The 11,707-nt window shown below is 56.0% G+C and overlaps 1 protein-coding gene across 5 annotated transcripts; it reads right to left on the bottom strand.

Annotated features, from left to right (window-relative positions):
• Nucleotides 1-8,252: 8,252 nt before the first annotated feature.
• Nucleotides 8,253-10,757, bottom strand: TMEM95 (transmembrane protein 95). 5 transcript variants are annotated; one of them, XM_027567544.2, is made up of 7 exons: nucleotides 10,292-10,757; nucleotides 10,060-10,116; nucleotides 9,789-9,869; nucleotides 9,672-9,692; nucleotides 9,413-9,493; nucleotides 9,202-9,289; nucleotides 8,253-9,070 (listed from the first exon to the last, which is right to left on the bottom strand). In XM_027567544.2, the coding sequence occupies exons 1-7, from the start codon at nucleotides 10,458-10,460 to the stop codon at nucleotides 8,872-8,874; spliced, it is 696 nt and encodes a 231-aa protein (XP_027423345.2). In that variant the 5' UTR covers nucleotides 10,461-10,757; the 3' UTR covers nucleotides 8,253-8,871. The 5 variants fall into 5 exon arrangements, with proteins under 5 accessions (XP_027423345.2, XP_027423348.2, XP_027423349.2 ...); XM_027567547.2 differs by having other exon boundaries at nucleotides 9,447-9,455; XM_027567549.2 differs by having other exon boundaries at nucleotides 8,889-9,070; nucleotides 9,379-9,493.
• Nucleotides 10,758-11,707: the final 950 nt, after the last annotated feature.

The raw sequence follows: 11,707 nt of genomic DNA, 5'->3' as shown, positions 1-11,707 counted from the left end.
GGGGACGGGAGGAAAGGCGGCCCCAGAAGGGAAGGACCGGGGGAGGGGAGGAAGGGGAGGAGAACAGGGCACCTGCGGACGCACCCCACGCGGCGGCTGCTCCGCCAGCCCCAGCCCCCGGCGTCCCCGCTCCCCTGGAGCCTCACCTGGCGAAGGCGGAAGCAGCGGCTGCCGAGCCGCCCTGGCCGCCAGCACTAAATCCCGGGGGGGCGGGGCCGCAGGCCGGGGGGCGGGGCCGCCCCCACCACGCCCCTCGCCCCCCTCGCTCCGGCCCGGACCGCCTGCGGGGGCGCCCCCACCGCGGCCGGCGGGCCCTCCTCCGCCCTGCCGACCCCGAGAAACCCTTCCCCAGTCTTTTCCCTCTCCCCTCCTCCACATCCTCTTTCCCGCCTCTTTCAAAGACCTTTTCACCCCTCCGAGGCTTCCTCCTGGGGGCCGTGTCCCCCATGAAATCTTTCACCTCTCCCAGCCAGAGCCCCACCCCTTACACGAATAAGCACCAGGTGGAGAAATGTTGCCCATGGCCTGGGAATATAAGGCTAAACAGGACCTCGTCCCTGCCCCCCAGCAGGGGAGAGAGCGTCCCTAGCCCCCATATGGAGGAAGGCAGGGTGGCACGGGGCGCTTTGAAGTGGAACCAGGGCAGACAGGAACCATTGCTGGTGCAGGAAGTCAGCCCCCAGTCTACACAGAGTCTAAGATTGGAGCCATTGTCGGTGTCGCAGCTCCGAACGTCCGTCCAACGTGCTGCCCGCCAAAGGGACCTTTTGGGAGCTCCCCAGGGTAGAACATGTGGGAGGTCTTGTGTGTGGGTGGGCTCCTGACCCCCATCCCAGCTTGGTACCTGGTCTCCGTGGTCAAGGGCAGCACCCCATGCTTCAGGGCACCCCTCCCCATCACTGGCATTTAACTGGCCTCATTCTGGCTCAACCCTCCTTCCCCCATGTAGTCTCTGTACACCCGCTGCCCGGATGGTGGCCACAGGACAAAGTCTAGAACCTCGGAGAAGGCTCTGAGGAGGAGCATCCCTCCTCTCCCTTTCCCTCAGGGGTCCCAGGGAGGAAGTCACAAGTCTCAGGACATCTGGCCTGTCTCCTTCTGTCCTGAGGAAGGATGTGTGAACTATCCTCAGAGTCCCTTGGAGGGAAATCTCCCCCATCTTGGTAAGCACACAGGATATTCCAGCACTGGTGGGAAAATTTTCATAGTTCACAGTTGAACCTGTTTGCTTTCCTTGCCTTTTCTTGCCCTCCAATGAGGCCAGCTCATCACACTATAATTGCTCACTCCACATCTGATATACTGTGGGTTCCACACAGTAGGGGCTGGATCTGTCTTGTTCATCCTTGTGTTCTTAATACCTAGAACAATGTAGGCATGTAATAGGTACAGTACATATTGATTTTGAAGAAATCTGCTCAGTCTAATTGTCATTCCTCTGTCAGTGATCTGTTCTTTCTCCCTGTTTTTAAGACATCATTGGTATTTTGTCGTTCTATCACAAAGTATCTAGGTATGGATTATTTTTTACTCATTCTGATTAGTGTCTTGTATTTCCTGTATCAATGAATTCATATCTTTCATCGGTTTTAGAAAATTCTCAGCTAGTATCTCCTCAAATATTGTGTTTCCTCCATTCTTTGGTTCTCCCTTTGGGGACTCTGATTAAAAGTATGCTAGACTTTTTCACTCTGTTCTTCATGTCATTTAAACTCTCTTTGGGCGCCTGGGTGGCTCAGATGGTTAAGGGTCTGCCTTCGGCTCAGGTCATGATCCCAGGGTCCTGAGATTGAGCCCCGCATAGGGCTCCCTGCTCCTTGGGAGCCTGCTTCTCCCTCTGCCTCTCTCTCTCTCTCTCTCTCTGTCTCTCATGAATAAATAAATACAATCTTTAAAAAAATTAAAAATGAAAAAAATAAACTCCCTTCTATATCTTTCAATCTTTGTGTTACTGTGATGCAATCCAGGTACTCTCCTTAGGTCTGTGTTCCAGTTCACCGATTCTCTCTTTGGTTATGTCTGATGTGCTGTTTAATCCATACTCTGAGGGTTTTTTGTCATTGTTATATTCATATGAACATTAGTATACTTTGCTGACAGTACTTTATTGAGGTATAACTTACATTCAGTAACGTGCCCAGATTTAACTGTATAGCTCAATGCGTTTCTTTTTTTTTTTTAAGATTTTTGTTTAAGAGAGAGAGAGAGAATGAGGGACAAGCGGGCTCCCCACTGAGCATGACGCCCTGATGCAGGGCCCAATCCCAAGACCCCAAGACCCCAAGACCATGACCTGAGCTGAAGTCAGATGCCTGACTGACTGAGCCACCCAGGCACCCCAGCTCAATACATTTCAATCGATAAACACGTGTATTAATGCAGATAAAGACCCAGAACATTTCAACGATCCCAGAAACTTGCCTTGTGTCCACTTTCAGTCGATTCCATTGTCCGGAGGCAATGACTATTCTGATTTCTAAAACCCATAGATCACTTTTGCTTGCTCCCAACCTTCTTATCAATGGAGTCACATGCTGTAATTGCATTTGACTTCTTGGACTCAACACGTTTTGTTTTTTAATTTTTTTAAAAAGATTTTATTTATTTGTTTGACAGGCACACAGCGAGAGAGGGAACACAAGCAGGGGCAGAGGGAGAGGGAGAAGCAGGCTTCTTGCTGAGCAGGGAGCCTGACATGGGGCTTGATCCCAGGACCCTGGGTTCATGACCTGAGCTGAAGGCAGACGCTTAATGACTGAGCCTCCCAGGAGCCCCTCAACACGTTTTTGAGATTCGTCTTGGTGTTGTCCAAGTTCTTGGTGGGAATCACATAGCCCCATGAACTTCTTCAGGGAAGAGCACGTGACACCTGATTTTTCTCTGAATGTCCAGCGTCTTCACAGATCTGGGTACACCAGAGGTCCTCTGGGAGTTGAACACATACGTGTAGAGGACGTGGGGCTATATGAAGGCAGCTGCCGCCAGAGAGGTTGGCAAAAGACAGGCCAGGCATCAATTCCTCCTTCAGCAAGCCTTCACTGTGCCAGGTTCTGGGGACCCGGGCGAACAAGCAGACATGATCCCTGGCCTGGTTAGATTCACTCTACAGGGCCTTGGAGGACACGGTCAGGAGCTTGGGCCTTACCTGAGGGCTCTGATAACCACTGAACGGTTTCAGCAGAGGAGTGACAGAACCAACCTGCTGTGTAAGCTGGACTCTGGGCCTAGGTCCTCTGTACTCCAGCAGGAAACCAGACAGATTTTCCAGCAGGAAACCGGACACAGAGGCTCAGCCCCACCTTTGTCTTTAGCTTGGAAAAAACCCAGGGAATCAGAGGCCTCTTTATTCCTCCCCCTTCTCCCTATTCATGTCTTACTTCTGGAGTTAAGCTTCTCTCAACCCCACCTGTGTGGGGAGCACTGCCGGACCACCCTTGGGGAGCACCCCTTCTAAGCTGAGACGGGGCATCCTGCTAAACCTGGAGGCCCAGATCGGGCACCGGTCCCACTCTGGGTGCCTTTCCCCAACCCTGGCCCTGCCCCGCAGGCTCTACATCCGAGAAGGATGAGCACATTCACAGCACCCGCCAAGTCTTTCCCCAAAGGGGCAGGGAACAAGAAGTGTAAGCAGAGAGGTCCCCTGTTATCTTCCGCACCTACTGCCTTGGGTTTGGGTGGGGGGTAGGGCCCATCCTTCTGCAGAAAACTCTCCTCTCCTATTGGTAGCCCTATTAATGCCCCCTTAGCTCCTCCCTTCCTGCTCTGATCCCTGAGATCACAGGGCTCTCCCCTGCCATCTTAGCTACAGGGGAAAGTACCTCACTCTCTTTGGGGCCTTTGTGTGGCTGTTCCCTTGCTTGGAAGTCCTCCCGCCCTTATCCTGATCTGGCTAAGTGCAGGAAGCCTATCCCTCCCTGGTCAGGTCCCTTGCCCTGAACCCCAAGATCCCTGTGCCTTCCTGTTATTGCAGTCATTGCTTTTCTGACCTTGCCAGTATCTTGTCTGTCTGCCCTGCTGGATTCCAAGCTCCAGGCAGAAAAAGACTTGATCTTGTCTGGGTATTGCTGTACTCCTCCTGCCCAATCTAGTCCCTGCCCACAGGATAAGTGCTCAGTAACCTTTGTTGAGCAAATGGGTGAGGCAGCGTCATCTGGGTCGGGTGATGCCAAGGAGACTTTTTGGACATCAGGAGCTCCTTTGCTGGGAGTGATGTGTTATGGGAGTGTTCCGAACCCCCCCATAAGCATTCTCTGGCGAGCCTGTCCCTGCCCCTCTCCCTGTTTGGCCCCAAGTGGTTGGCTCTTCCTAGACCCTGGGGTGAAACCCTCCCGTTCCATCACCTCATCTCCATCCCCCAGCTCCTGGGGTCCCATCCTTTCCCAGTTTGGATTTGCCTTGTGGTTTTTAGAGTCACCAGCCAGCCCACCACCCTGTTCGTACCTGCTGGTTTGCTTTCCGAAGTGGAAAGTGCTCCTAAATCCACCCCATTCTTTCAGGCTCACCAAGGAGCCGAGGGCCTTTCCAGCAGAGTAGCTGAGAGCGCACCTCCGGGGTCTCACTGCCTGAGTTGGAATCCACCCCCCCCCCCCCCATCGCTTGCCATCCTGTGACTCTGAGCAAGTGACTTCCCATTTCTGTGCCTGTGTCCTCCTCTTCAAGATGAATCTACTAGGAGTATTTACCTTTGGAGAAGTAAGTGTGTCCACGTGTGTGTGTGGTAGCCCGAGTGGAGACTGGTGAAGCCCCCGCTCGGCATTAACGCTGGTGTACGCGGCGCCTTCCCCGGTGAACAGGGCTGATCTGGGTCCTCAGAGGGATATTGCAGAAAGGATGGTGTGTGACCTCCAAGCGAGCTCGTCCAAGACAGCGTGGCTTCTGCCTTCCTCTCTTGAACCCCCCACTCCGGGGAAACCCAGCCACTGGGTCATGAGGACATGCAAGTGGGCCTATGGAGAGGCTCCCCACGCCAAGGGAATGGAGGCCTCTTGCCAACAGCCAACACCAACCTGCCAGGCATGCGAGTGAGCCATCCTGAAAGATGATCCTCCAGCCCTGGTCAAACCTTGGATTTCCGAGACCTTGACCGACATCTGGACGGCACCCTCGTGGGAAATCGTGAGCCAGAACCACCCAGTTAAGCTGCTCCCGAATTTCCGATCCACAGAAACTCTGAGATCATGTTTGTTGTTTTAGACAATTAAGCTTTGGAATAATTTGGTACAGGGCTGTAGGTTAACTAATACAGTGCACGAAATGCTTGGAATCATGTCTGACACATCGTTGCCATATGGGGTAGCCAGCGTTAACATTCGTTTTACAGGGAAGGAGACTGAGTCTGAGGCTGGTGAGTGACACGTAGCTGGGAAGGGCATGGCGAGTTATGTCGTGAACGCAGGGCCCTTCGGTGCCAAGTCCTAGGCTCCTTTATTGGTCCCACTGTTCCCGTGGCCTGCTGCCAAGTAGTAAGACCTGGTGGCAAAGACCAACCGCTTTATCATGCTCCTGGAGTTCAAGAATCTGGAGTGCCACCAGGACAAAGTGGGGATAGATTTTCTCTGCTCGTCCTGAGGTGAGTTGACAGCTGGGGGCTCTGTTATCGCTCACATGGGGACAGTAGACGCTGCCTTTTGACGGAACCCCTCAGTGTGGACTCTCCATGTCACCTGGGCCTCCTCACAGCATGGCGACTGGGTTTCAGAGTGGATGTCCCAGGAAGCCGAGGGCAGAGTCGCCAGTTTCTTTAGGACTTGGCCCGGGAAGCGGCCCAATGTCCCTCCCAACATGTTCAGTTGGTCAGCCAGTGATAGAGGGAGGCACGCACAGACCCTACTTCTTGACAGGAGACACGTCAAAGAATTTAGGGGCCATTGTTTTAAACTGCCATTCCCCGAGTAGCCTCTCCTGTTGGGGGAGGGGCTCAGGAGGACCACACTCCGGTGGGTCGGCCTTACCAGCACAGGAGAGAGACACAAACACCACCAGCCCCCTCTGCCGCGTCCTCATGAAGAGCTCACGTGGGGAGCGCGTCACAGAGCGCCAGGGATGGGGCCGCGATTGTCAGGGATGATTCCTGGTGTCACCCTGTGCCAGGCTCTGGCGGAGCGAGGACAAGACCTTAGGGAGTGGCTTTAGAAGGGAACGCAAGGTCTAGAGGGAAGATTTTTTTTTTTAAGATTTTATTTATGGGGTGCCTGGGTGGCTCAGTCGGTTAAGCGGCTGCCTTCGGCTCAGGTCATGATCCTAGGGTCCTGGGATCGAGCCCCGCGTCGGGCTCCCTGCTCAGCAGAGAGCCTGCTTCTCCCTCTCTGCCTGCCTCTCTGCTTACTTGTGCTCTCTCTCTCTGTCAAATAAATAAAATAAAATCTTTAAAAAAAAAAAAAAAAAAGATTTTATTTATTTATTTATTTGACACAGAGAGAGTGAGCACGAGCGGGAAGGGCAGAGGGAGAGGGAGAAGCAGGCTCCCTGCTAAGCAGCGAGCGCGATTTGGGACTTGACCCCAGCACCCTGAGATCATGACCTGAGCTAAAGGTGGACGTGTAACAGACTGAGCCACCCAGGCACCGCTAGAGGGAAGATTTTTAAGGAAACACCACCAACCTGATGTAACACGTACCACATGAGAGACGTCTCGGGAAGGGACACCCCACGCTGCCTCAGGAGCTCAGAGCAGGCTTCTCGGAAGAGGTGACGTCTGTGCCGCGGGAGAAGGGCATCGGGGTATGCGAAGAAGCCTAGGCAAAGGCAAGGAGCCAGGAGCAAACAAAGGGTTTGGGCAACTACGAGTGATTCAAGTGTGGCTGTGGGGTGGGCAGAGCTGAGATACAAAGCTCGGGGGACGTGGCGGGGGCGGGCAGATTCCAGCAAGGATCACAAAGGTAGATCACGTATGGCTGAGAAGTACGCATGCGGCATGAGAGCAAGGGAATGTCCATAGACTCTTGGCACTGCCGTTAACCCCGGCAGCCCGACTACAAAGCCCAAGTTCTGAAGAACCATCATTTGACGCCGGACGGGAAATCGTCCACAGCGTGGAGTTTTGCGAAGACCGCAGAGGGTGGGGCAGAGGAGAGGGGAGTAGGCAGTCGGGTGGCACCCTTGGGAGACTGGAGTCCACAGCCAGAGGGGTCGAGAGTGGGCTGGGGGCCACAGGGCAGGAGGTGGGCACAGATAGCCTGGAGTCCTTCAGGAAGGGGCAGAATCCGTTGATCCACTGGGTGTTGGGTGTGGAAACAAGGACAACTCCAACACGTTGAGCCTGGCAAGAGGGTCCAGGGGGAGGGTACGAGGCCGCTGCCGCAGACCGGAGGGGAGCCGTGGGGCCTGGCTGGCCAGCAGCTGTGGCTTCTCATCCCAGCTTGGGCAGTAACGCCTTCTGGGCGCTCACTAGGCCTCTGTCCAAGGAATGGATGAATGAGTTGTTGTATGATCTTGGGCAAGTTGTAGGCACTTGATATATGATCTCCGGGTCTCTCGCTCTCTTTTTTTGGGGGGGGTGTAAAATGAACAGACTGGACTCGACTGTGTAAAATAAAATGGAAGGTATTTCCTAGAAGAGGTAGGCATTCCTCTCTCCATCCCCAGGACCTTTATGGGCACCCCAAAACAGTGGTTCTAGCCTCGGCTGGCTGTAAGTTAGATGAACTGAGGCCCCATTTGATATCACCAAATTCAGAATCTCTGGATATAAGGCCCAGGGATGGATAGTTGGTGGTTTTTGTTTTTTTTTTTAAGATCTTATTTGTTTATTTGAGAGAGAGCGAGAGCACAAACGGCGGGGAGTGGCAGAGGGAGAGGGAGAAGCAGACTCCCTGCTGAGCAGGGACCCGATGCGGGGCTCGATCTCAGGACCCCGAGATCATGACCTGAGCCGGAGTCAGACGCTCAGCTGACTGAGCCACCCAGGCGCCCCAGGTTGGGTGACTACGATGTGCAACTGGATGAGAACTTTTGCCCTGGAGCCTCTAGGTACCCGGTTTGAAAACCACTGGGCTAGGTGCAGGCCAGGATCCCTTCCAGGCCCAAGCCCTTGGACTGAGACTTGTGGCTGGTGACAGGTTAACTCTTTTTATGTTTCATCTTCCACCTACCCAACCCAAACCTCCTGACAGCCAGGGGACCACACGCCAGGGTTTCTCAGCCACACACAGCTGAGGTCCTGGCACAGCAGAATTGTTGGGGACGACTCCCCTGTGCATCGTGGAGGCCAGGGAGGCCATGGAGGCCAGCACCCCCGGCTTCCACCCACCAAATGCCAGGAGCACATCCCCCAATCGAAGCAATCGAAAACGTCTCCAGATGTCACCAAATGTCTCCTGGGGTGGAAAATCCCCCCGTCCCCCCAGCTGAGAACCACTGTGCCACCCCGAGTCTCCCGTCCCCACTCTGCCCTCCCCAGTTGCAGACAGAGGCCAGGCAGGGGTGGAGGCCATTTGACAACAGGTTTACTTGGCCTTGGCAGGAGGGACGCCTCTGTGGGAGGCCAAGGCTTCACAATGTTAAATGGAGGGATAGCCTGCCAGCAGGCTGACTGATGTGGTCTCAACTCTAAAGGGAGGGAGTTTTCCAAAACACTCATTCCCGGATTCCCAATCAGTCACAAGAGGGCCTAGAGGAGCTTGTGGGGCAGGCGCCCCCGCTTTCCGAGAACAGGAGGGAGGGGGTGCGGAGGGGATTCTTTCCTTCTGTAGATATTTTCCTGGAACCAGTGACTACTCCTGTCTGATTAGTTGAAGGCTGGGGGCGGGGCGGGGGGGGGGGGAGAGGAGCTTCCCAGCTGCTGGAACCTGGGTCCCTGGCAGCTCTCTGACACGGGGACCATGGGGACGTCTGGGCTTCGGGGTCTGGAAGGCTGAACCTTGGGGATTGGAACTAAGGGGCTGGCTGATCCTCTCCGAGGGAAGTGGATTCATCATGGTCTTTAGAACTGGAGGAGGCTAGGAGGCTGTCCGGGTCTTCACTTGTCCTTTCTGCTTCGATGTAACTGGATTCATCGTGGTCTTTAGAACTGGAGGAGGCTGGGAGGCTGTCCGGGTCTTCACTTGTCCTTTCTGCTTCGATATACCTGGACCTGAGCAGGGAGACAGAGAATGGGAGGCCTGGGAAGGGCAGGACAGTGCGGAGACGGGGGAGGGACGCTGTTGGAAGGTACTGGGGGGTCAGAAGTGGTGAGGCCCACCCCCTTCCCCCGCCCAGACTCACTCCACCACGAGGCTCATAACACCCAGCAGCAGGGCAGCTACCAAGACAGAGAGGAGCAGAATCTTGGCTTCCCAAAGATCGTGACTTCCTGCAGGGAACCCAGGAAGCAGTGAGTGATCCCGAGGACCTCACTAGTCGTTGCGGTAGGGGGCCGGGGGTGGCTGGGAGCTCAGAGACCTGAGCAAGGGGAGGCCAAGCCGAGGGGTAGAACCTGGGAGGCAGCGCTTTCGGGGCCAGCAGCGCACCTTGAATTCCTGGCAGGTGGAACAGTTATACAGGATGGTGCTGCCCCCTGCAGGAGACAGCGGGACCAGCGCTGGGGCGGGGGAAGCCGCTGTTCCCGCCTTCCAGGAACCACTCTCCTCCCCCAACCCCCGCCCCCCCCCCCGCCGGCCTCCGCCACCACTGCCAGGCTCTCCTCGGGTACCCCAGGTGCCCCTGTCCTCACTACTCTTTACTTTTCTACTCACGGCAGGCGGGCGCGCAGAGAGCTGAAACCGAAGACAAGGGGGGTGGGGGAGGGGAGCCGCTCAGCCACGCCCCCTTTGCCGAGAGCCCAGGCACCCCCTCCCCGCCGGCATCAGTACCTTCCCTGGTGTAAGCGGGGAGCTTGGTGTTTTGCAGCCAACGCCAATACAAGGGGAGAGAGGAGAGAGACCCTTTGATCTCTGGGGAGACAGAGGGCAGCGATATTGCCCGGCGCCTGGCCAGGGCAGGCTCACCTCCACCCTTCTCCCAGCACCTCCCGGATCACGGATCACACCTTCCCCGCTCCACCTGCCCGCCCTGCCCCTGCCCCCCTCCCCCTCCCCGCTGCCCCTCCAAGCCCCTGGGTCGTGCCTTGCCCCTTGACCTCACCCATGACCCTCAGGACTCTGTGAGTCTTCTCTATGACTTTGTTCATGGATGCCTCATCTGTGGAGACGGGCAGGGACCTGTGATTCTCTCCCCACAGGGAGAGGCCCGCGTGTCCAGAGAGGGCTGTGGACTCAGGGGGCGGCTGAGGGGCCCAGCTGGGAAGCCACAGGCTGCCCCACTCGGGGTGTGGTGGCCACTGTTGCCCGGCCTGTCTCTGGATGTCTGAGCTCACCTAAGGCAAAGGCCGGGAAGCTCCAGGACGTCCCACAATCCTTCCACAGAACCTCCACTCGGCTGCAGAGTTGAGCCAGGCGGGCCGACAAGTCACGGGCCGAGAGGTGGCAGAGGACACAGGCCTGGGCAGTGGCCAGGAAAACCCCACCTAACGCCAGCGTCCACATGAGGCCTGCTGGCGAGTGGCCGACAGGGGCCAGCCCCACTGACGCCGCGAAGGCCTCCGAATGCTACGATCCTGGTTCCGACTCTTTGCCTGGAGATTCTAGCGTGTTCCAGAATAATTGGGGATTCTAGAACATTCTGGAACGGTGCCACTGTGCCCTCCCTAGCTGGGGCAAAGGTGGGGCCCAAGGAACTGACGGCCGGAAGGAGACTGGGGCAGAGAAAGCAGGGCTTCTGCTGCAAAGGGGACAGCACCCCCCAACCTGGCCCTCAGCAGCCTTGACAAGTTTGAGGTTCCACAAAGCGATTTTATTTTTCTTCTTGTAAGTCATGACCAGTGATGAGTGAGCGAGCGCCAGTGAAGTTGTGCATGAGTACCCCGTTCCTCGGCGACCCAGAAATCCCCCCCCTTCCCTTATCCTCCCCCCACTCCCTCCACCTCTTCTGCTCGCCCCCCTCTGCCCTGGGCAGCCTCGGGCCTTCCCAGCCATCTCCTAGCAACGTGGCCATGGTTGCCTTAGCCACCGGGAGCTCTCTACCCGCCTCCCAGGCCCGACCGGGCCCACCGACTTCTGTTACCTTTTGTCAGGAAGATCCTAGTGACTCAAACCTCAACGGGCCCCTCCTGCCTACATGGTGATGTGAACGTACACGCGTGTACGTACACACACACCCCTTCTGATGAAACTACTAATCCTCAGTCTACTCACGCCCGTACCACAAACATACCCGGTGCCAAAAGAGTTGCTGGGCAACCCCAAACAGGCCTGGACACGCAGGGACCACAGAAAGACCGGCACACACGTACTGTCTCTGGCCGTGCAGACGGCAGGGACCCAGCGTCGGTCAGACACGCTGGCTGACACACACTGTCAATGTGAACGAAGTAAGGCCAAGACCCGAGAAGATGCTACCCTCTTCCCTGTGGCCAACTCCATCAATATGGGGCCCTTGAAAACACTTGGCTCTCTAGAGTATGGGGCTCCAACCCCATAGTAAATGAGGATTCTCCTAGCTCCCTTATGCCAACCTAGGGTAGGGTGTAGCCTTTCTGTCTCCCTCACTAGGTGACCTGAGACACAGCAAAGAAATCCCCTTTCCCATATTCCAGAATATTCTGGCCTCTCTTTGGTCAGGCCAGGCCAGGCCCATCCAGCGGCAGGAGAAGCCACGGTCCAGGAGACCACATTACAGCAATCCAAAGTCCTTCTCTCACACTTGTGTCCCTCCAGGGTCCTGCTAGGCCTAG

This window comes from Zalophus californianus, chromosome 16 (assembly GCF_009762305.2).
Source record: "Zalophus californianus isolate mZalCal1 chromosome 16, mZalCal1.pri.v2, whole genome shotgun sequence".
Classification (NCBI taxonomy): domain Eukaryota; kingdom Metazoa; phylum Chordata; class Mammalia; order Carnivora; family Otariidae; genus Zalophus; species Zalophus californianus.
The sequence above is the reverse complement of the archived record's forward strand: the minus strand, read 5'-3'. Positions and strand labels throughout refer to the sequence as shown.